The sequence below is a fragment of the Lemur catta genome, chromosome 18, assembly GCF_020740605.2.
Source record: "Lemur catta isolate mLemCat1 chromosome 18, mLemCat1.pri, whole genome shotgun sequence".
Lineage (NCBI taxonomy): Eukaryota > Metazoa > Chordata > Mammalia > Primates > Lemuridae > Lemur > Lemur catta.
The window spans coordinates 7,115,490-7,138,689 of record NC_059145.1 but is presented as its reverse complement, the minus strand read 5'-3'; the positions used below and the strand labels follow the sequence as shown (position 1 = coordinate 7,138,689).

General features: G+C 39.2%; 1 protein-coding gene across 2 annotated transcripts in view; it reads left to right on the top strand.

The window, feature by feature from the left end:
• The first annotated feature begins 2,205 nt into the window (after window positions 1–2,205).
• The window catches only part of SIMC1 (SUMO interacting motifs containing 1), a 78,332-nt gene continuing 57,337 nt past the window's right edge, over window positions 2,206–23,200 (top strand). For both annotated transcript variants that reach the window (XR_006729868.1, XM_045530661.1), the window contains exon 1: window positions 2,206–2,400. Coding sequence is in view for 1 of the 2 variants with exons in the window: in XM_045530661.1 (XP_045386617.1) it covers window positions 2,272–2,400 (129 nt within the window). In the remaining variant the exon portion in view is untranslated. The remainder of the gene's footprint in view (window positions 2,401–23,200) is intronic.

The following is a 23,200-nucleotide window of genomic DNA, read 5'->3' as shown; positions in this document are numbered from 1 at the left end:
TTAGACTTCCTAGCCTCCAGAACTGTGAGAAAGAAATTTCTCTTGTTTAAGGCAGCAAGTCTATGGTATTTTGTTATGGCACCTCAAGCTGACTAAGGCTAAGAGCTGACTAAGAGGCTTCCTATGTGTTTTTAGGAAGCCACTGAAGGAGATGATCTTAAAGATCACTTTGGCTGAATGCGGAAAAAGGAATGAAAAAAGGTAAGAGTAGATTCAGAAAGGCTAAACAGGAAGCTACTACAGTAGACTGGGCCAGAGGTGATCTTAGCTTGGCTAGAATCATAACAGTAGAGGCCAAAAAAAGTGAAAGGATACAAGAGATATTTAGTAGGTAAAATAGATAGGAATTGATGAAGGAAAGGCAGAAATCAAGCACAATACTGAGGTTTCTCGCTTGAGCAATTGCTGGCTGGTGGTATCATCACTCATAAGACAGGAGACACAGAAGGAAAGCAGGCTTTTTTGAGGGAAAGATTATATGCCGGGTTGCAGGGGGCAGTAGGTGTGAGCTCAGTTTTAGACATATTCAACTTGAGATGCCTAAGAGCTTCAATAAACATTTGCATTTGGATATATAAACCAGAGCTTTAAGGACAGGGCTGGGCTGGAGATAGACTTGAGGGGGTCACTGGCATATAAACAATCATTGAAGCCACGGGAATAGTTGAGATTGTACAGAGAGAAGGTACAGTGTGTGAAGGTGGCCCACGTCAGAACTCTGAGGGGCATCAAGATTTAAGGAGTAGACGAATAGGAATCATCAGCAAAGGAGACTAAAAAAAAGTGGTAAGAGAAGTACAGAGTCACAGAAGCCTAGAGAAAACAGTGTTCCAAAAAGCAGGGAGTTAAATAAAGTAAATGTTTAATGGCATTAGGTGGAGACAACGAATTCTTTCCCAAGGATGATTCCATGCACTGGGGACCAGAACATCTCAAATCTGTGGGCCATGAACTTCCTGTCCATCAGACCAGTGGTTCTCAGGGTGTGGTCCCCAGACTAGCAGCATCAACATCACCTGGGAACTTGTTGGAAATGCAAATTTGGAGGGTCCAAGTCCCCAAATTCAGCTTCTCAATCAGAAACTCTGGTGTGCAGCCCAGCAATCTGTGTTTTAGCAGGCCTCCTGGGTGATTCTGATGCTCACTGGAATTTCAGAACCACTGCATTAGGCAGTGTTAGAGAGCACCTGATAACCATTCCTAGAGGAACAAATCTCCCTTCTGCTAAACACATTTTTCTTTGCATCTCTTAACATATTTTGCAAATTTGTTGGAGCCCGAGCAGCAGAATTTTGTCAATACCCCACATTTATTGTACTAACAGTTATTTTGATTTTAATGTTCCTGCCTTACAACCAACCAACCAACCAGCCAGCTTCCTACCACTTCCTCTGTTGGGGATATCTTTTTACATCTTTATAACCTCTTACTCGTGGTGGCCTCTGCTTCCTCATGGCTGCTCTTTGTGCACTTTCTCAGCTTCTAATCCTGCTACCAACTGAACAACTCTCTAAATCTTACAATTTAAATTCCTGAGAGACATACATTGTTGGTGCAAACTGGTACAATTTAGAAGGGTCGTTTGACATCATTTATCAAAACAATAACAAAAGCATGGCCTTTGACCCAATAATTCCACTTGCACATGTGCACAGAGAAGTGGGGTCTCTGTCCCCTACCTCAGCCAGAAGCCGGGCCACCCACCCTCAGTGAGCCGGGGGCCCCTCTACCTTGTCAGCAAGTGTGTCAGGTGGGGACCCCACTACCTAGTCACTCAGGAGCCAGGTCGGCCACCCTTGAGGGACCCCTTTCCCCGTCAGTCAGTCAGTCAGTCAGTCAGAGAGGCCAGTTCACACCTGGGCCAGGCAGGGTTGGCCACACCTCACTTCACACTTTCGTCAGTTGGAAGCAGGTGGGGAAGCCTCAGCGTCTCGGCGTCTGGCACGCCCGCAACTCCGGCCCGAGTCCGCTTTGACTCCTTTCTCTTCCCCTCGGGCAGGGAAGGGCTAAGGGACGCCGCCAGGCACGGCGAGCGGCCCGGGCCCGGCTGCCTGACGCCGGCGGGCGGGGCGGGGCGGGGCGGGGCGGGGCGGGGCCGGAGGGGGCGGGCGGGGGCGGGGCGCGGGGCGGGAAGGGGCGGGGCAGGCGGGGTGATGGCCCGGGTTACCGCCGCCGCCGCCGCCGCTTCGGCAACAGGAACCGAAGTCGCCGCCGCCGTCGCCGCCTGGCTTGCCGGCCGCTCGCGCGCTGCCTCGGCCGGGGCCCGCAGCCATGGAGGACTTTATCGTGATCTCGGACGACAGCGGCTCCGAGAGCTCCGGGGGGACCCGCTCGGGCCGGGCGCGGAGGCTCCGCCGGGCCCTGTCCCGGACCCCCGGCGCGCTGCCCCGCCGGACTGTGGTGAGTGAGCGAGCCGCCGCTCGCCGAGCCCCGCCGCGGCCGGAGCGTCGCCTCAGCTCTGGTCGTGCGTCTTCGCGACCCTCGGCAGGGCCCGCCGCCGCCGGTCGCCGCTTGGCGCCTCACAGCTGCAGCGTCTTCCCGCCTTGCGCCTTCCCGGCCTCTCGGGCCCGGAGGAGCGCGGCAGGGCCCGGCCAGGCCTCCCTGGCTTAATCCCTCAAGCCCGAGCGGGCTGCGGCTGGAGAGCGGCCGGTGGACGGACGAGCACATGGACGAGGTCCGGGGCGCCTGGTGCGGGGCCTGCCGGAGCCCCCGGCGGTGGCGGTCTCAGGCCAGGGCCGCGGGCGTCCCCAGAGCTTTGGCGGGGGGTGGGTGTCCTGGGGGGCCGGGCGGCAGCCCCACCCTGGACCTCGAGGCTGGAACGCGGGAGCGCGTAATCGTTTGGCCTGTGGCGCACGGATGTGTGCAGGGAGGTAACAGGAGCCCAGCCTGGGAGCGAGGGAAGCGCGGGCCTGGGCCATGTGGTGGCTGCTCTCCAAGGCCTGGCTGCCGAGGGGCGCGATTTTGGAGTTGTGCGGGAGGACGATCTATCTTGCTCGGCGAACATTTCCCATGTAGCAAGCCTTGAGAGAATAGGGAGGGAAACATCTCGCACTGTTTCTTTACCCTCAGGCCTCTTCATCTTTGTCTTTCCTGAGGGAGGGGGGATAAAACTTCTATGGTCCCTGCCTTTCGAGAAGCCTCCACAGATATTTATTGAACTCCTACTATGGATCGGATGTTCTAGGGGCCAGGGATACAATGGAGGACACAACATCGGTGGTCCGTGTCGTAAAGTGATATATGCGACAAGTGATTATTGAGTAACCTACTCAAGAGGTGGGAGGTGGACAGCTTTCCATCACAAGACCTCCAACAGTCTCCCCAGCCTGCCAGAGCCACACCCCAGAAATGAAAGAATTATCAAGCTGATGGTATGTGGATAGTTGATACGGTTTAAGGAAAACAGCATGCTTCACATGCAAATACTCCTTCAAGACAAGTCTCCTAGCTTCTGCTGCACCAATTTCCTTTTCAGCAAGTTTACTGTCGCTTCGGTGTCTCAGGTGCAGTGCCAAGTGCTGGATGATCACTGTAGAATGAATGGTGTGCCACATACAGTATTATATGTTCAAGCAAGAGGGTTTCTTGCTTGAGGGATTCTCAGTATATCTCTAGTTGAGTTGGGCAGCTAATGAGGTGGACAGACAAGAGATTTTCAAGATAGAAATGCCCTGACTTCATGAAGTGACTGGATATACCTAGTGCTGTGGTGGAGTGTGTAGGACATAATAGATTTAAAATAAATATTTGTTGGATGAAAGAATGATTGAAGGAATGGGGGAAAAAGAGCAGGTTCAGATGGATGTTTGATAAGTAAGGGTGAGTATAACAATAGGAGCAGGCTCAGGGTAGAGGAGATGCCAAATTCAGGTCGGAGCTATTGGACTTAAATGCTGATAGGAAATACAGGGGGATGTGGCTGGCTCGGAGGAGTTAAACTCTGGAGAAAAGTTGGGAGATTTGGCAATCTTTCAGCTAGAAAGGAGTGAAGGCCTAATAGTGACTGAGATCATCAAGGAAAAAAGTACAGAGAGAAAAAAGGTGGGAGGAAAAAATACTGCAGAATAACTCACAACTGCCTTTTCTCCTAGTTCTTTCTTTTCTACTGCCCGTTCTCTCAGTCCTCCTTTAACTTTGTCCTTCCTGCCTTGCTTCCTTTCCTCCCAGGTGTTGTCCATTCCTCCTCATCCTGGTCCAGCTTCCTTCTTCACTGGGCAGATGTCATCCTTATCCCAATCTGTTGTGGTCCTTCACACATATACATGGGTGTATTCTGTTCCTCTCCCCATGACCACTCACCCAAACATTTTGATCTTGAGCCTTTTCAGTTGCATAGAAATAAAGGGCAAGTTCCAGAGAGCAGTACCCAGTTTAAATCTTGCTTCTCTGGATATTTACTCCAGCTCTCTAAAAGCTCCAAGTGTGTTCTCCTATTATATTTCTTGCAAATTAGATAAAGGTGGTAGGATAACCATGTAAAAGATCAGAGGCATTGAGAGACTTGCAAGGTTATAAAGCCTAAAGTGCCTTTTTCTATCTTTTCCTGAAGGCTCTGAAGTCAGAGAGACCTCTGTTCAAATGAAGATCCCCCATATAGCAACTATTTGAGCTTTGGCAAGTTCTGTCTCCTCTCAGCTTTTGAGCGTGAGAACATTTATTTAACACCTACCTAGCAGGATTGTAAGAGGTTTTTAAAGAAGCAATGCAAAGAAAATGTCTGGCATACATGATAGCTTTTGCTGCTCTTTGTGTTGTCTCTAAGCCAGTCCTGACCTTCTCAAGCTTGGCAGGCAATGAAATTAAAGAAACAACTTACATATATTTTTTCTTTTTTATTATTATTGATTAAGGGGAAATAACTTGCATGAATTCAGGAAAAAAGAAGGCCACATCTAATACTGTTGACATTTCGGAACTCCTGGTTCTTAACCTGAGCTTTAGTCTTCATTGAGTTGATGAAATATGTCGGTGTTAGTTTTGGGGTTTTTTGTTTGTTTGTTTATTTGTTTATGAAAGCACAACAACATTTTCAGATAGTTAATTTTGGTTGACCTAATTATAAAAAATTTTATAAATGTATAAGGAAGAAAATTTAAATTGCCCTTAATCTTACCATCCAAAGATAACCAGTGTTAGTATTTTTATATGCCTGTCTAAACTTTTACCTATAAATGCACATGTGCACTCAGACATACCTGTATGTCCCCCTATACATGTTTTTGCAAAAATGAAGTCTCACTATACATGTAGGGTGTTTTAGCTTGCCTTTTTCTATTTTAGATCTTTTTCCATACCAATAAATAGTATACATCAATATTTTTAATGTATTAATATTAATATACATCAATTGTATATTGATGTATTAATATACATATTGTATGTATATTGATGTATTAATATACATCAATAAATACATCAATATTTTTAATGTATTAATATTTCCTTGTACAAATTTATAATTATATTTGTGATCTCCTATTAATAGATATCATGCCTTTGTTTCTTTTTTTTTTTTTTTTTTTGAGACAGAGTCTCACTTTGTTGCCCAGGCTAGAGTGAGTGCCATGGCGTCGGCCTAGCTCACAGCAACCTCAAACTCCTGGGCTTAAGCGATCCTACTGCCTCAGCCTCCTGAGTAGCTGGTACTACAGGCATGCGCCACCATGCCCGGCTAATTTTTTCTATATATATTTTAGTTGTCCAGATAATTTCTTTCTATTTTTAGTAGAGACGGGGTCTCGCTCAGGCTGGTCTCGAACTCCTGACCTTGAGCGATCCACCCGCCTTGGCCTCCCAGAGGGCTAGGATTACAGGCGTGAGCCACCACGCCCGGCCTATCATGCCTTTATTTCTACATTTCCTCTATTATAAACAACCCAATAAGAAATTCCCTCATAAATAATCTTTGTACCCTTGTTCATTTGTTTAGGATAAGTTCCTCTTAGAATTGAGATTGCTGAGTCAAAAGGTGTGCCCCACTTTCACGGTTTTTGATATATACAGTTGACCCTTGAACAACTTGGGGGATTAGGGATGCTAACCCCCCACATAGTCAAATTCACATGTAAATCTTTTTTTTTTTTTTTTTTTTGAGACAGGCTCTCTCTGTTCCTCACTGCAGTCTCAAATTCCTGGACTCAAGTGATCCTCCCACCTTAGCCTCCTCAGTAGCTGGGATTACAGTCACACACCACCATAGGGCCTGGCTAATTTTTTATAGAGGCAAGGTCTCACTGTTGCCCAGTGAGAACTCCTGGTCTAGAACTCCTGGCTTCAAGCAATTCTCCCACCTTGGCCTCCCAAAGTACTAGAATCATAGGCATGAGCCACCTGCCCAGCAAATTATATAATTTTTAATTCCCCCAAAACTTAACTACTAATAGCCTACTGTTGACTGGAGGCCTTACCAATACCATAAATAGTCAATTAATACATATTTTGTATGTTATATGTGCTATATACTATATTCTTACAATAACATAAGCTAGAGAAAAGAGTTATTAAAATAAGGAAGAGAAAATGCATTTACAGTATTATACTGTATTTATCAATACTGTTAGTTTACATTGTCTGTTTACAAGATGAATTGTCTGTCTGAAATGGTGAGCAACTGCAGTTGCAAACCTCAATCTGTGGCACATGTCAAGCAATTCAACTTCTTGTAGTGTCATGACTTTTCTCTGCTTCTTAGGAGTGCTTCCAGCATCACTAGTGGCACTTCGTATGAGTCCCCTGGTGTTATTCAAGGTCTGCAGTATTGCACTAAACATGATGAAAAATACAAAAAAGCTATGGGAAAGGAAAAAGATTATTTTTTACTATTGCTTTAGGAAAAACACTCCCTAACCCATGCTTTCCTCTAAATTCCACAACAGTCAACACAAAAGAGGACTTCTGTGACCAAATGTGGGATTTTTCCCCACATACCAAGCAGCAGACACCAGCTGGGTATCCTCTAATTCAATTCTGACACTATCTACCTGAAGATAGTATCAGGGTGAGGGCTCAGTCCCCAAGACAGGGCTCCCAGCCCCAGATACCAGTCGCAAGTCTAGGCCTCTAGAGCTTCTGACCAGCCGGCTTCAAGTTTGGGTTCCCATCACCCCCTACCTCTTTGGCTTCAGTTAATTTACTGGAGCAGCTCACAGAACTCAGGAAAAACGTTTACCGATTTATTATAATGGATATTACAAAGGATGTAGCTGAAGAGATGCATAGGGTAAGGTTTGGGAAAAGGAGCATGAAGCTTCCAAGCCCTCCTGGGCATGCCACCCTCCAGGAACGTCTTCATGTTCAGAAGCTCTCTGAACCCAGTCATCTTGGGTTTTTATGGAGGCTTCATTACATAGGCATGATTGACAACCATGTAGACATGTGATTGGACAAAAGGCACATGATCTAAGCACAGCAAGGCCTGTCTGTTCAGATTCTTCCTGGCCTCTCTTTGTGTTAATAGTATACCCTCTTCCAGAGTATGGAGCAGGACCTTCTCTGGAATGAGGGTCTTTTGACCTACAATCAGATTGAAAAGAGGACAGGAGAAGGTCAGAGAGAGATTCTATCTCCTGAGGCCTAAAGTACCCCAACATTATAGCAAGGACGATGGGAGTTAGGAAATTTCACAGGAACAATGGATGAAAACCAATATATATATTAATATCATAACATCACAACTGTGATACAGTTTCCTAGAGAGATGAACTGCTCATGCTGAGATGATTAACCTTCACAGGTGTTTAAGTGGATAGTTGAGTTTACCACAATAGAAGCAGGAGGTGGCTATGAAATTATTATAGTACAGTATGTACTACAGTTAATTTTATGCAGCTATTTAATACTGCATCTTTACATTTTATTTTGACTACAAATGTCACCATGTATTGTCTGTGTTAGCCTGAGCAAGTTTTGATAAATTTTAACTTTTTATAATAGATTAATGTATATTTTATGGTAGTAAATGATAAAATAGACTTGTATTTAGATTTATGCATTCATGACACACCTAACTTTTTCTTAATTTTTTCAATATTTCTAGGCTACACAGTTCATGAGTTTTTTCAAATTGTCACAAACCTGCAAAATATTTTCTAATATTTATTGAAAAAAATCTGCATATAAGTGGACCCATGCAGTTTAAACCCATGTTCAAAAGTCAACTCTATTGCCATAATTTCCTACAGAAATTGTGTACTAATTATATTCTTACCAAAAGTGCATGATCAATCATACCCCTTTCTCTACTACCTAGTCACCCCTAGGTATTGTTACTTTATTCAATAAATATTGAACACTTACTATATACCAGGCACTCTTATAGGTGTGAGGAATACATCTGTGCACAAAACCAGGTCCCTGCCCTTGTGGAGTTTTTATTTTAGTGAGGGGAGACAAGCAGTAAACAACCATATAAATGTAATTTCAGGTGATAATACACAGTGTTAGGAAGAAAAATAGGATTCTTTTGTTCTTTTAATCTTTGCTGATTTGATAGCCAGATTCTATAAGCTGTCATGGTTTTAATTTTTTTCTTTGTGATTCATTTATTTAATAAACATTTATTGAGCACATGCTCTGACTCTGGGGGCCAGAGGTGAACAAGATGGCAAAAGACCTATATTCTGTTGGGAAAAGGTAGGCAGTAGACAAACCAACAAATAAGTAAAAAATACAATAGAGAGTAACTTGGGTGGGGATTGGAACATTAGGTTGTGTTTTCACAGAAGGCCTTTCTGAAGAGTTAATATGTGATCTGAGAACAGAATGACAGAAGAAACTTGTTAATGAAAAGATCTAGAGGGATAAGGTAGAAGCAAAGAGAACAGCAAAACCAAAGACTCAGAGGTGGGAATGAGCATGACTTTTTGGAGGAACAGAAAGCCAGTGTGGCTGGATTGTAATGATTGAAAGGCAGAGTCAGAAGAGGTGAGAGGTAGGTGGGTTTGCTTATAGGGCCTGGTAGACCACAATAAGGAATTCAGATATTATCATAATGCAGTAAGAAATCTTTGAAGAGTTTAAGCAGGGCAGTGACATGTTTTGATTTATAATACATTTTTAAAAGGTGACTTTAGCTACTGTGAAAAGTAAGGAGACCATATAATTTATCATCCAAGTGGGAATCTTTTTGCAAATGAATGGGGGTGCTACATGGGCAGGGTGTCAAATCCCAAACAAACCAAAAGTGTAGCCACCCTATTGTAAGGGGGCAAGAGTGGAATTAGGGAGATCAGTTAGAAGGTTGCTGCAGTAATCCAGGCCAGAGTTAATTGTGGCTCAGGCTAGAGTGGAGGTACAGACTTTATGTAAGGTTGTGATGGCCTTTGTGTAAGGTTCTGGTTTTTACAGAGTCTTTTGTGATGGTTCTTGTTATCAGGCATTTATGCATGAGAACCCTCTCTTCATGGCCTTGCCTGTCTCTGTTTGTTGGGGTTTTTAACACAAATGATTCCGTTTTGACTCTGACAACATTCACATTTCCCCTTTTTGATCAAGATCTTTCTCAAAAAGCATCACCGATCAGTCAACCTGTAGTTAGGTTTTGATGTCTGTCCATCAGTGGTAGGATAGAACCGTCCTGGGTTATTGGTCTGGTCCCGTGTCAGAGGTAGTGATTGGTGACTCAGAGTCATTGTCAAAATCCTTCCAGCCACATTTGAGCAACAAGGGAGATTTGGAGGGAGTGGCTCTCAGGCTAAGTTTACCTAGAGTTCATTGTTAAGTTCAATTTTGCCTGTTTCGTAGACGTTTGCTATTATCTGAAAGTGCTGGGGCCAGCATTATTCTGTTAGGAATTGTACTTCTGCAGAAATTGAACATTTTTTTTCAATTTTTAGGTAGAAAGTTTAAAAAGGAAAATACAAAGTAATTGATAATCTCAGTTTGCACAGTAATTTTGAGCCATGAACCTAGGCTTAAAGGCAACTAATTGAATAAATCACGGGGAATTAGATGAGACCTGTTGTAATCATGCAGCCTGTTTTCTTATTTTGTGTATAAGCGTCTCAACTTTCCCAGAGGAATTTATCCAGGAACAGCATATACTATTAGCAATAGCATAGACATTTCCTTATTTAACCAATAGATAAGATAGAGTAATTTTATCATCCAATATCCCATGACTGGGTTGAATTAAAGCAGAGTGAGTAACAATTGTATTAGGGATGTTGCCAAAGTCACCCACTAGGAGAACTAAACAGGATCTCTTAGGTCTGTTTCTGTCAAATTACCAGCAGCAGCTACTGATTGTGAAATTTCCATTATACCATTATCCTGCCAAATGAAAAAGGTAGGCATTCAGAGGGGTAGGAGTTTCTTTATGATATGGACTCTTGTTCCATATCATAATATCACACTTTAGAGAGCTTGGGAAAAGCTCTTTACAATGTGAAAATGTCAACTTCTCATCCTGGTTTGTAGTTTGAATGTCTCTGGTTATGGCATCAGGTGGTTTGGTGAACTTTCTGTGTGACCCATACATCAGGCATGAGACTTGTCTCTTAAAATTCATCTAGTTTCAATTTATGGCTTCAGGAACAGAGTCATTCCTGTTTATGTAATTCTGTAGAAGAAAGTTAGATTGGAGATCTCTAGAATAATTCAGAATCTAGTCCAGTCTACAGGTATACAACAAGAATTCAAAAACAATGCACAGGAGGACCAGGCACGGTAGCTCACACCTATAATCCCAGCACTTTGGGAGGCTGAGGCAGGAGGATTGCTTGAGCCCAGGAATTCAAGACCAGCCTGGGCAGCATAGTAAAATCTCACCTCTACAAAAAATTTAAAAATTAGCTGGGCATGGAGCCAGGCATGGTGCCATGTACCTGTAGCCCCAGCTGCTCAGGGGGCAGAGGCAGGAGGATTGCTTGAACCCAGGAATTTGAGGCTACAGTGAGCTATGATTACATCACTACACTCCAGCCTGGGTGACAGAGCAAGTAATAGCTTGTGTGTTACAGCTTTCCTTTGGAAATACAACTTTTCTCTCTATAGTAATCCTCATTTTTATCAAGGAACATTAGAGTAAGACTAATTTATAAAACAAGTTTAGTTTCATCAATTTTGGTCTGATTATATAAGTGCTGCAAAGATAGCGATTGATTACATAGGAATCTCAGATTTAAAAACCTCTTGAGGCTTGAAAGGCAAACCAAGGCAGACTTTAGATTTTACCTACAGTACTGAGGTTCCTGAACCTGCCAAGAGGTAGCAGTTTTTACTCACTTGAAGGCTGGGAACACTTCAAGTCAGACATTCTATGCACATTCTCAAATATTTGATATTTCCAGGCAAGGCTGGAATATAATATAACCAATGTTTCCAATTGTATACTGTTATAAAGAGAGAGCAAATTCTTACTGAACTTATCCTAGTAACCATATTGCCATAAAAAAATAAGAATACTCACAGATATATAACCACCAAGTTATACTTCAAAAAGGTTGTCACGTATTTTCTAATACTAACAATATATGAGAGTACCTATTTTCTTATACTCTGGCCAACCTGGATATTATCATACTTCTTATAGTTGTGTCAATCTTACAGTCTTAGCATTTTCAGCTATCTGGAATTTTGCTGGAAGTAGAAACTCTTCTCAAATGGTTAAGTCATCTAACACTATTGACTGGAATACCCAGTGATATGAAAAACTACTTGTGTCATAAACTGTTTCCAGGTAATTTAGAGCCTGTTTCTATTTTCCATAAAATTAGTATGTTAATATATTTTCTGCATATTTGAATCACTGTAGCTATTCTGTTTGTTCTGATATTCATTAAGACAAAGCATCTTTATTTTTGTTTTCCCTTACAGTTTCTATGCTATTCTTGAGCACTTTCTCTTTCAGATGAACTTTTGCGTCATCTTCTATATTATTTTTTAAAATCCCACTGGAATTCTGTTTATAATTATTAAACTTGTAGATCAATTTGGGGAAACTGATACTTTTAAACTTTAATTTTTTGTATAAATGGTAATATGAGTAGATAATCTAAATAGACCTATATCTAATAAATTGAATCAATAATTAATAACCTTCCAAAACAGAAAGTGCCAAGCCCTGATGGGTTGAGTAGTGAATCCTACCAAACATTTATGGAAGAAATGACACAAATTCTCTACAGTCTTTGAGAGAATAGAAACAGAGGGAATGCTTTCTAACTAATTCTCTAAGACTAGCATTGCTCTAATACCAAAACCAAAGAAATTACAATTGGAAACCACAGACCAATATCTCTCATGAACATAGATGCAGAAATTTTCAACAAAATATTAGCAATCAAATCCAGCAATGTTCAGAAAGAATTATGCAACATGACTGAATAGGATTCCTCCCAGGTGTGCAAGGTTGGTTCAACATTTGTAAATCAATTAATGCAATTCACCACATCAATAGGCTAAAGAAGGAAAGTCACATAATCATTTCAGTAGATGCAGAAAAAAGATTTGACAAAAATCTAACACCCAGTCATGCTGAAAATGCTCAGCAAAGTAGGAATAGAGGGGAACTTAACTTCATAAAAAAAATCTACAAAAACCCTGCAGCTAATATCATACTTAACAATGAGAAACTTGAAGCTTCCCCAGTAAGATCAGGAACAAGGCAAGGATGTCGCCTCACCACTCTCTTTGAACATTGTGCTGGAATTCCTAGCTAGTGCAGTAAGGCAAGAAAAGGAAAGAAAAGATACACAGATTGGGAAGGAAGATGTAAAACTGTCTTTGTTCACAGAAGACATGATTGTCAATTAGAAAATCTGAAAGAATCAATAAAAAACCTCCTGTAACTATAATAAGCAACTATAGCAAGGTTGCAGAACACGTGGTTAACATATAAAAACCAATCACTTTCCTATATACTAGCAATGAACAGGTGAAATTTAAAATTAAAAACACATTACCATTTGCACTAGCACCAAAAAAGAATTGAATACATAGGTATAAAGCTAACAAAATATAAGATATTTATAAGGAAAATCACAAAACTGTGATAAAAGGTCAAAAAAGAACTATAAATGGAGAAATATTTCATGTTCATGGTTAGGAAGACTCAATATTGTCAAGATGTTACTTTTTCCCAACTTGATCTGTAGATTCAATGCAATACGAGTCAAAATCCCAGCAGTTTATTCTGCGGATATCAACAAACTGATTCTAAAGTTTATATTGAGGGGCAAAAGATTCAGAATAGCCAACTCAGCACTGAATGAGAAAAACAAAGTCAGATGACTAACACTACCCAACTTCAAGACTTACTATAAAGCTACAGTAATCAAGATGGTATAGTATTGGCAAAAGAATACACAAATAGATCAATGAAACAGAATAAAGAGCCCATCAATAGACCCATATAAATATATTGACAAAGAAGCCAAGGGAATAAAATGGAACAAAGATAGTGTTTCAACAAATGGTGCTGGAACAACTATACATCTACATGCAAAAAAAAATGAATGTACATGTAAATGAATGTAATAGATCTTACACTCTTCACAAAAATGAACTCCAAATGGATCAGATACCTAAATTGAAAATGTAAAACTATAAAATTCCTAGAAGATAACATAGGAGAAAGCCTAGATGACCGTGGGTATGGTGATAACTTTTTAGATTTGATAACAAAGACATAATCATAAAAGAAGTAATTGATAAACTGTACTTCCTTAAAATTTAAAACTTCTGTGAGTGACACATGTTAAGAGAATGAGAAGACAGACTACACACTGTGAGAAAATACTTGCAAACAGCACATCTGATAAAGGATATTTTATCTAAAATATACAAAGAGCTCTTAAAACTCAACAATAAGAAAACAACCCAATTAAAAAATGGGCAAATGACCTAAACAGGTACCTCATCAAGGAAGACATACAGATAGATGGTAAGTAAGCATATGAAAAGATGTTTAATAGCATATGTCATTAGGGAATTACAAATTAAAACAATGAGGTACAACTACTCACTTATTAGAATAGCCAAAATCTAAAATACTGACAGCACCAAATGCTGCTGAGGATGTGAAGCAACAGGAACTCTCATTCATTGCTGGTGTAAATCCAAAATGATGCAGCCATTTTGAAAGACATTTTGGCAGTTTCTTATAAAATTAAGCATACTCTTACCATATAATTAAGTAATTGCACTCCTCAGTATTTACCCAAATGTATTGAAAACTTTTGTCTATACAAAAATCCGCATGTGGATGTTTATAGTAGCTTTATGCATATTGCCAAAACCTGGAAGCAAAGTATCCTTTAGTAGGTGAATGGATAAGTAAACTGCTACTTAGCCCTATAAAGAAATGAGCTATCAAATCATGAAAAGATATGGAAAAAACTTAAATGCATAATACTAAATGAAAGAAGCCAGTCTGAAAAGACTACATACTATATAATTCCAACTATATAACATTTTGGAAAAGACAAAGCTATGGAGACAGTAAAAAGATCAGGAGTTGGGGAGAGGGAGGTTTGACTAGGCAGGGCCCTAAGGATTTTTAGGGCAGTGAAAATATTCTGTATGGCATTACAATGGTGGATACGTATTATATGTTTGTCAGAAACCACGCTGGGCATGGTAGATCCCAGCACTTTGGGAGGCCAAGGCAGAAGGATGGCTTGAGGCCAGGAATTTAAGACCAGCCTGGGCAATACTGGAGGAAAAAAAGGGAAATTGGCTGGGCCCCTCAGCTGCTTGGGAGGCTGAGGCTGGAGCATCGCTTGAGCCCAGGAGTTCAAGCCTGCAGTGAGCTATGATGACACCACTGCACTCTAGCCCAGGCAACAGAGTGAGACTCTGTCTCAAAAAAAAAACCCAAAACAAAACACATAGAATGTACCCCAAGTTTGAAACCTAATGTAAAGTAAGGACTTGAGTGGTAATGATGTGTCAATATAGGTTCATCAATTATAACAAATATAACACTGTGGTGCTGGATGCGAGTAAGGCGGGGAGGTGTAGTGTATGTATGGGAATAGGGAATGCATGAGAACTCTCTGTACTTTCTGCTCAGTTTTGCCATGAACATAAAAATGGTCTAAGAAATAAAGTTTAATTTAAAAAGTTACATATACTTGTTTTAAAAATTCATACATTAGAGAATAGTGTATAATGAAAATTAGGATGGTGTTAATCTCCAGCTCATTTCCCAGAGTTTTTCTGGCTTTTGTCACATATTTCTTTCTCTCCTTTTTTAGTTTTATTTTTTTAATCAGTTTCACATGTTTTACATCGACTTTAGTGTCATTTTGCCAAATTTTCTAAACTTTCTCAGCATTTTATTTTTAGTTATTTATTTATTTGTTTGTTTAATAAATGGTGTCTCACTCTATTGCCCAGGCTGGAGTGCAGTGGCATGATCATAGCTCACTACAGCCTTGAACTCCTGGACTCAAGCACTTGCCACCACGCCTAGCCAATTTCCTTTTTTTTTTCCCCCAGTAAGGATGGGGTCAAATTCCTGGCCTCAAGTGATCTCCTGCTTCAGCCTCCCAAAGTGCAGGGATTACTGGAATGAGCCACCTCACCCAGCCAGCATTTTAAATTACAAAGTTAATTTAAGAAAATTTAACCATTCTCACAGTACTGCATCTTTCTATCCAAGAACAGAAAAATAGTACTTCACTGTATTTAGGCATTTATGGGTTTTTTAAGTTTTTTTCATGTAGATCTTGGAATTTCCTATTACATTTATTCCAGCAACTTTTAAATTTTCTTTTATTAAAATATTTTGATTGAGAGAGATCTTACACACATAAGAAAAATATATAAAGCAATCATATGGTGGAACAAATAAAACAAAAGCCCATGTAACCACATTGCCAGCACTATAAAAGTCCTACATAACGCATCTTGGTTCAACTATGTTCTACTTTCATGCGGTGCTACCCCTTCTCTTCCCAACTACTTCCTGATTTTTATGTAATCATTTGCTTTTCTCTATAATTTTACCACCTGTATGCATCTGAATAATATAGCTCTCTTTTGCTTATTTTTGAACTTTATATGAATGGAATCATACTGTATGTTATTCCTCCCAATATTAAAATTAGTGTTATTACATATGGCTCCAGTTAGTTCATTTTCACCACTATATGGTATTCTGAAATCAATCACTGCCGGAGTTCTTCCAGTCTGTGGCTTGTCTGGCAGCTTTAGAGTGATTTTGATGAACACAAATTCGTAATTTTAATGTAATTAAGTATTTTCTTTTATGGTATCTTATTTTAAGAAATTCTTCCTTACATAGAGGTTATACAGATTTCCTCATATTTTTTCTAAAAGATTTTTAATTGTGTTTTTCATTTTTAAGTCTTTAATAACACCTGAAATTGACTTCTAGTTTTTGTGTAAAGTGGAGATATCATTTCATTTTCCACCCAATGTGGATGACCAGTTCTTCTAGTTCCATTAATTGAAAAGTCTATAATTTCCTTCCTAGTCTTAATACCAGCTCTGATATAAATCCAGTTTTCACCTGTGTGTGGGTGTGTTTGGGAATGCACTCTTTATTCCATTTGTCTTTTTGTGTAGTTGTGAGTACCACACTGTCTTCTTCAGAAATCTCTTGGGTAACCTCAGCTTTTGTTCTTCCATTCAAATTTTAGAATAAGCTTTTCTAGGCCCTTAATAAAACCTATTGAGACTTTTCTTTTAAATGCAGCTTTCATTTTGTTGGCGGTCTTAAAGTCTTCTGCTGTCTCATCATTGGGTCTTTCCCCCTGAAAAGAAACTCTCCAGCAATGTTTGTTTTTTACTCATTTTTGGTAGGGGCCTACCAAAACTGACTGAGACAAGTGCATAGTGTGGGAAAGAGGCGCGGATGGAAGTGGTAAATAAAATAATGGGCAGGCCCCACGCAGACTAAAATAAGTGTCGGATTCTGACTTAAAGCTGCCCCCAGATGCAGCTGTACAATTGAAGTACATCAACTCACTTCCCACTGTAAAGCCTGCCACCAAATGCAGCTTAACTGTTACTTGTCTCTTACTGATAGGCTTTTGATATGAGTCTGCAAGCAATTGATTTATTATGGTCTTTGTGCAGTCACACCTCTCTGCTAATGATAATCTGTATTTGCAGGCACTCCCCAATGCTAGCATCACTGCCTCGGCTCCACCTCAGATCATCAGGCATTAGTTACTCATACAGAGTACCTAACCTAGATCCCTCACATGTGCAGTTTACAATAGAGTTCGTGCTCCTATAAGAATCTAATGCCACCGCTGATACGACAGGAGGCAGAGCTCAGGCAGTGATGCAAGCAATGGGGAGCAGCTGTAAATACAGATGAAGCTTCGCTCACTCGCCTGCCTGCTGCTCACTTCCTGCTGTGCTGCCTGGTTGCTAACAGGCACACCTGCCTGTGGCCCAGGGGTTGGGAACCGCAGATCTGTATATAACTTTGGAGGATTGATTTCTTTCACTTACCATAATATCTGGAAGATTCATGCAAGTTGTTATGTGTGTCAATAGTTCATTCCTTTTTATAATTGAATAGTATTTCAGTATGTACCATGTGGTATGTACCACAGTGTTTATAACCCTTCACCTATTGAAGGACATCTGGCATGATTTCAATTTGAGGATATTATAAAGTTTCTATGAACATTTATGTACGTGTTTTGTGTGAATCTAAGTTTTCATTTTTCTAGGATAAGTGCCTAGATGTGTGATTGCTAGGTCCTATTATATGTTTAGTTTTTTAAGAAACTACCAAGCTGTTTCCCTGAGTGGCTGTACCACTCTGCATTCCCACTGGCAATATACGAGGGCTGTCCAGAAAGTATCCAGCCTCATTATATTTTATTGTTAACAATGGCTGGATACTTAATGGACAGCCCTGGTGTGAATGATCTAGTTTCCTGGCATCCAGCATTTGGTATTGTCACTATTTTTACTTTAGCCATTTGGATAGATGTGTAGTGATATCTCATTGTGGTTTTAATTTACATTTCCCTAATGGCTAATCATATTGAACATCTTTCCATGTACTCATTTACCATCTGTATATCTTCTTAGTAAAAGGTCTGTTCATATATTTTGCCCATTTTCTAATTGGATTATTGTTTTTTACTGTTAGGTTATGAGAATTAATTCTTTACATATTCTAGTCACTAATCCTTTGTTAGATATGTGGTTTATAAATATTTTCTCCTAGTCTATAGCATGTGTTTTCATTCTCTTCACATCGGCTTTCACAGAGTAAAAGTTTTCAGTTTTGATTAGGTCTTATTTATATAGATAGTGCTTTTGGTATTGTCTAAAAACTCTTTGCCTAGGCCTAGAGCCTGAAGATTTTCTCCTACTTTTTTCCTAAAAGTTTTATAGCTTTAGATTTTATTTATAAGTCTGTAGAATTCATTCTGAGTTAGTTTTGGTATAAAGTATGAGAGTTAGGTCCAGGTTCATATATTTGCCTATGGATATCCAATTGCTTCGGTACCTTTTTTTTTTTTTTTTGCTATTTATGTATTTATTTATTTTTTATTTCAGCTTATCATGGGGGTACAAAAGTTCAGGTTATATATATTGCCCATGTCCCGCCCATCCCCCCAAGTCAGAGCTTCAAGCGTGTCCATTCCCCAGACAGTGAGCATAGCACTCATCATGTAGCTATACCCCCATCCCCTCCCTCCACCCCATCCCCTCGAGTCAGAACATTCAAGCGTGTCCATTCCCCAGACAGTGTGCATCGCACTCATCATGTAGGTATACACCCATCCCCTCCTCCCACCCCCCACTTCAATCCGAAACCCAATTGGTGTTATTCCGTAATGTGCACTTAGGTGATGATCAGGGAAACCAATTTGCTAGTGAGTACGTGTGGCGCTTATTTTTCCGTTCTTGAGATACTTCACTTAATAGAATGGGTTTCAACTCTCTCCAGGAGAACAAAAGGGATTCTATCTCACCGTTATTTCTTATAGCTGAGTAATATTCCATGGTATACATATACCACATTTTACTAATCCACTCATGAATTGATGGGCATTTGGGTTGTTTCCACGTCTTTGCAATTGTGAATTGTGCTGCTATAAACATTCTGGTACAGGTGTCTTTTTTATAGAATGACTTTTGTTCTTTTGGGTAGATGCCCAATAATGGGATTGCTGGATCAAATGGTAGGTCTACTTGAATCTGTTTAAGGTATCTCCATAATGCTTTCCATAGGGGTTGCACTAGTTTGCAGTCCCACCAGCAGTTTATTTTGATGCTCAGATTGACCCAGTTTGGGCCAGTGGGAACCCCTTTATGTGAGCTCAAGTTCAAAGTAAATAGGCACTATTTTTTAAATAGGCATTGTGTTTGTCTTACTGGTTTACTTTGGAACTTAATTCCCAAGTAAGATGCACCTACACCGTACTTATTATGTTAATATTGGGGATTAGAGCTTGAGTTCTATGAGATTTCTTTAACTAGAGGATCTCCTACTCTAGAGTCCTTCAGACTCTGTTGTTTTAATGCAACTTTTGAAATTTCCAAAGGTTGGTCTTACTTATGTAGAAACTTAAAAGTGACTTTCTTAGCCTGGAAGAGGTAAGTCATTCTTCGCCTTATTCTTAGTATATAGGCCAAAAACTAGATTAAAATTTTCAAAAGGACAGTTGGCACTTTAGCCAACAACACAAAATATATATGTTCTGTTCTGTCATGCATGGAACATCCACCAAGATAGACCATATCTATCATATGGTCTATGAGTTGAGTCATAAAACAAACTTTAAAAAATTTAAAAGAATTGAAATCATCAAAATTATGCCCTCTGACCATAAGGGGATTAAACTAGAAATCCATAACAAAAGGTAATAGGAAAATTTCAAAACATTTAGAAATTAAACAACACATATATAAATAATGTATAGATCAAAGAAGAAATCTTAAGAGAAATTTAAAAATATTCATTTTTGTACCAAAATTGGTACAATGTAATTGTACCAATTTAAAATGAAAACACAACATATCACACTATATGAAGGAAGGGCACACCTCTAGCCCTGGCTTGGGCAAGGCAAAGTCATTACTTGTAACAAAAATGTTGGTACCCCCATAATATCTTGAAATAAAAATAAATAAATAAAAATAAATTTTAAATTAAAAAAAAAGATCGGGACATAGCTAAAGCAGTGCTTAGAGGGAAATTTATTTCACAAAACGTTTATATATTTAAAAAATAGGTCTTTAATCAATAATGTTAAACTCACACTTTATGAAACTAAACAAAGAAATACAAACAAGCAGAAGGAAGAAAATAATAAAGATTAGAGCAGAAATCACTGAAATTGATAACAAAAAAAACAGAGAAAATTAAAGATTTTTTGAAAGATCAATAAAATTGATAAGCCTCTAATTAGACTGATAAATGAGAGAAGAAACATACTATGAATACCAGGAATGAAAGAGGGATTATCACTATAGATCCCACCAACATTAAAAGGATAATAAAGAGACTACTGCAAACGACTGCAGGCATATAGACAGTTTAGTTAATGAACTACTCCTCCCCCCAAAACACTAACAAAACTCACCCAAGATTAAATAATCTGAACAGTCCTGTAACTATTATAGAAATTAAATTAATAATATAAAACCTTCCAAAAAGTAGTATCCTGCCCCAAATATTTCACTAGGAAATATCATCAAACATTTACAGAAGAAATAACACCAATTCTGTACAACTTCTTCCAGAAGATTGAAGAAAAGCAAACATTTTTCACCTCATGAGATAAGTAATACCCTGATACCAAAATCAGACAGACTACAGAAAAAGAAAACTATAGAATGAAACCCTTCATCAACATAGACATAAAATTTCTCAGCAAAATATTAGTAAATCAAACTCACAATATATAAAAATCCCACAACTAAGTGAGATTTATTCCAGGAATTCCAGGCTGGTTCAGTATTTGAAAATCAATTAATGTAATCCATCTTAGTAGTAGTTCTAAGAAGAAAAACCACATGATGAAACCAAGTGATGTAGAAAACACATTTGACAAAATTCAGTGCCTATTTATGATTAAAAAAAAAAAAAAAAACCACTGGGAATAGAAAAGAATTTCCTCAACCCGAGGAAAAGCATCTACAAAAAGAAAGTAGAGCTGACATCATACTTAATGGTGAAAGTCTGAATGCTTTCTTCCTAAGATCTGGAACAAGGCAAGGAGTTCTGCTTTTACCACTCCTATTCATATGGTACTGGTAGCCTTAGCTGGTGCAATAAGGCAAGAAAAGTAAATAAAAGGCATACGGATTGGAAAGGAAAAAATAAAACTGTCCCTATTTCATGATTATCTACATGGAAAATCTCAAGGAATGTACAAAAAAAAACCCTCCTGTGACTAATAAGTGAATTTAATAAGGTCAGTGGATATAAATTCAACACAAATCAATTATATTTCTATGTGCTAGCAATAAACAATTAGAAAACTAAATTAAAAACCATACCATTTATAATTGCATCCCCCAAAATCAAATACTTAGGTATAAATCTAACAAAATATGTATAGGATCAGTTTGCTGAAAACCACATAATGCTTCTGAAAGAAAGAAGAACTTCAGTAGAAAGGTGTATTCATGGATTGGGAAACTCAACATACTAAAGATGTCATTGCCCCTCAAACTGATGTATAGATTTAACTTAATTCATATCAAAATTCTTGCATGATGCTTTATAAATGTAAAAAAGCTGCTTCTAAAATTTATGTGGAAAGGAGATGAACTTCATTAGCCAAAAGAGTTTTCAACGGGAAGAATATCATTGGAGGTGTCGTTGGAGGAACCAAACTATTTGATTTTAGGGTTTACCATTTAACAGTAGTAATCACAACATTGTGGTATTGGTGGACAAATTGACATATAGATTAATGGAATAGAATACAGAGTCCTGAAATAGTCCAACACAATTACAGCAAACTGATTTTTTACAAAAGTACAAAAGCAGTTCAACGGAGGGAAGATAGTATTTTCAACAAATTATGCTGGAACAACTGGACACTGAAAGGCAAAAAAAAAAAAAGCTTTGACATAAACTTCACATATCATAATTAACTGAAAATGGATCATAGATTTAAATTTAAAAATGTAAATTTTAAAATGTAAAATTTCTAAAGCTATAAAGCTTTTAGACAACGTAAGTGGAAATCTTCATGACCTGACGTTAGACAAAGAGTTCTTAAGATATGACACCAAAAGTACAGTCCATAAAAGGAAAAAAAATGATAAATTGGGCTTCCTTCATCAAAATTAAAAATTTTGCGCTATGAAAGACTCTGTTAAGAAAATGAAAAGACAGCCAGGCACGGTGGCTCACGCCTGTAATCCTAGCACTCTGGGAGGCCAAGGCGGGTGGATCGCTCGAGGTCAGGAGTTCGAGACCAGCCTGAGCAAGAGCGAGACCCCGTCTCTACTAAAAATAGAAAGAAATTATCTGGCCAACTAAAATATATATAGAAAAAAAAAGTTAGCCGGGCATGGTGGCGCATGCCTGTAGTCCCAGCTACTCGGGAGGCTGAGGCAGTAGGATTGCTTAAGCCCAGGAGTTTGAGGTTGCTGTGAGCTAGGCTGACGCCACGGCACTCACTCTAGTGAGGGCAACAAAGCAACACTCTGTCTCAAAAAAAAAAAAAGAAAGAAAGAAAAGAAAATGAAAAGACAAACTGGCAGAAAAGATTTATAAAATATCTGGCAAAAACTTGGATCCAGAATATATAAAGAACACTCTAACCTTAATAGTAAGAAAACAAAGAGTGGCAATACCAAATGCTGGCAAGGATGCAGATAAACTGGATCACTCAATCATTGTCATGAGGACATAAAATGGTACAGTCACTCTGGAAAATATTTGACAGTTTCTTATGAAGTTAAACATAAACTTGATATGACCTGGCAATTGCATTCCTAGGCATATGTCCGAGAGAATTGAAAACATATGCTCACACAAAAACTTGTACACAAATGTTCATGGTATTGCTCATAATAGCCAACAAGTGGAAGGAAATGTTTCTAAGAAATATCTATCAACTGCTGAATGAATACAGAGTAGTGGTATTTCTATAAACAGCCATAAAAAAGAATGAAGTACTGATACATACTATAACATGGATGAACTTTAAAAACATTATGCTAAGTTAAAGAAGCCAGTCACAAAAGCCCACATAGTTGATAATTCCATTTATATGAAATGTCCAGAATAGGCAAA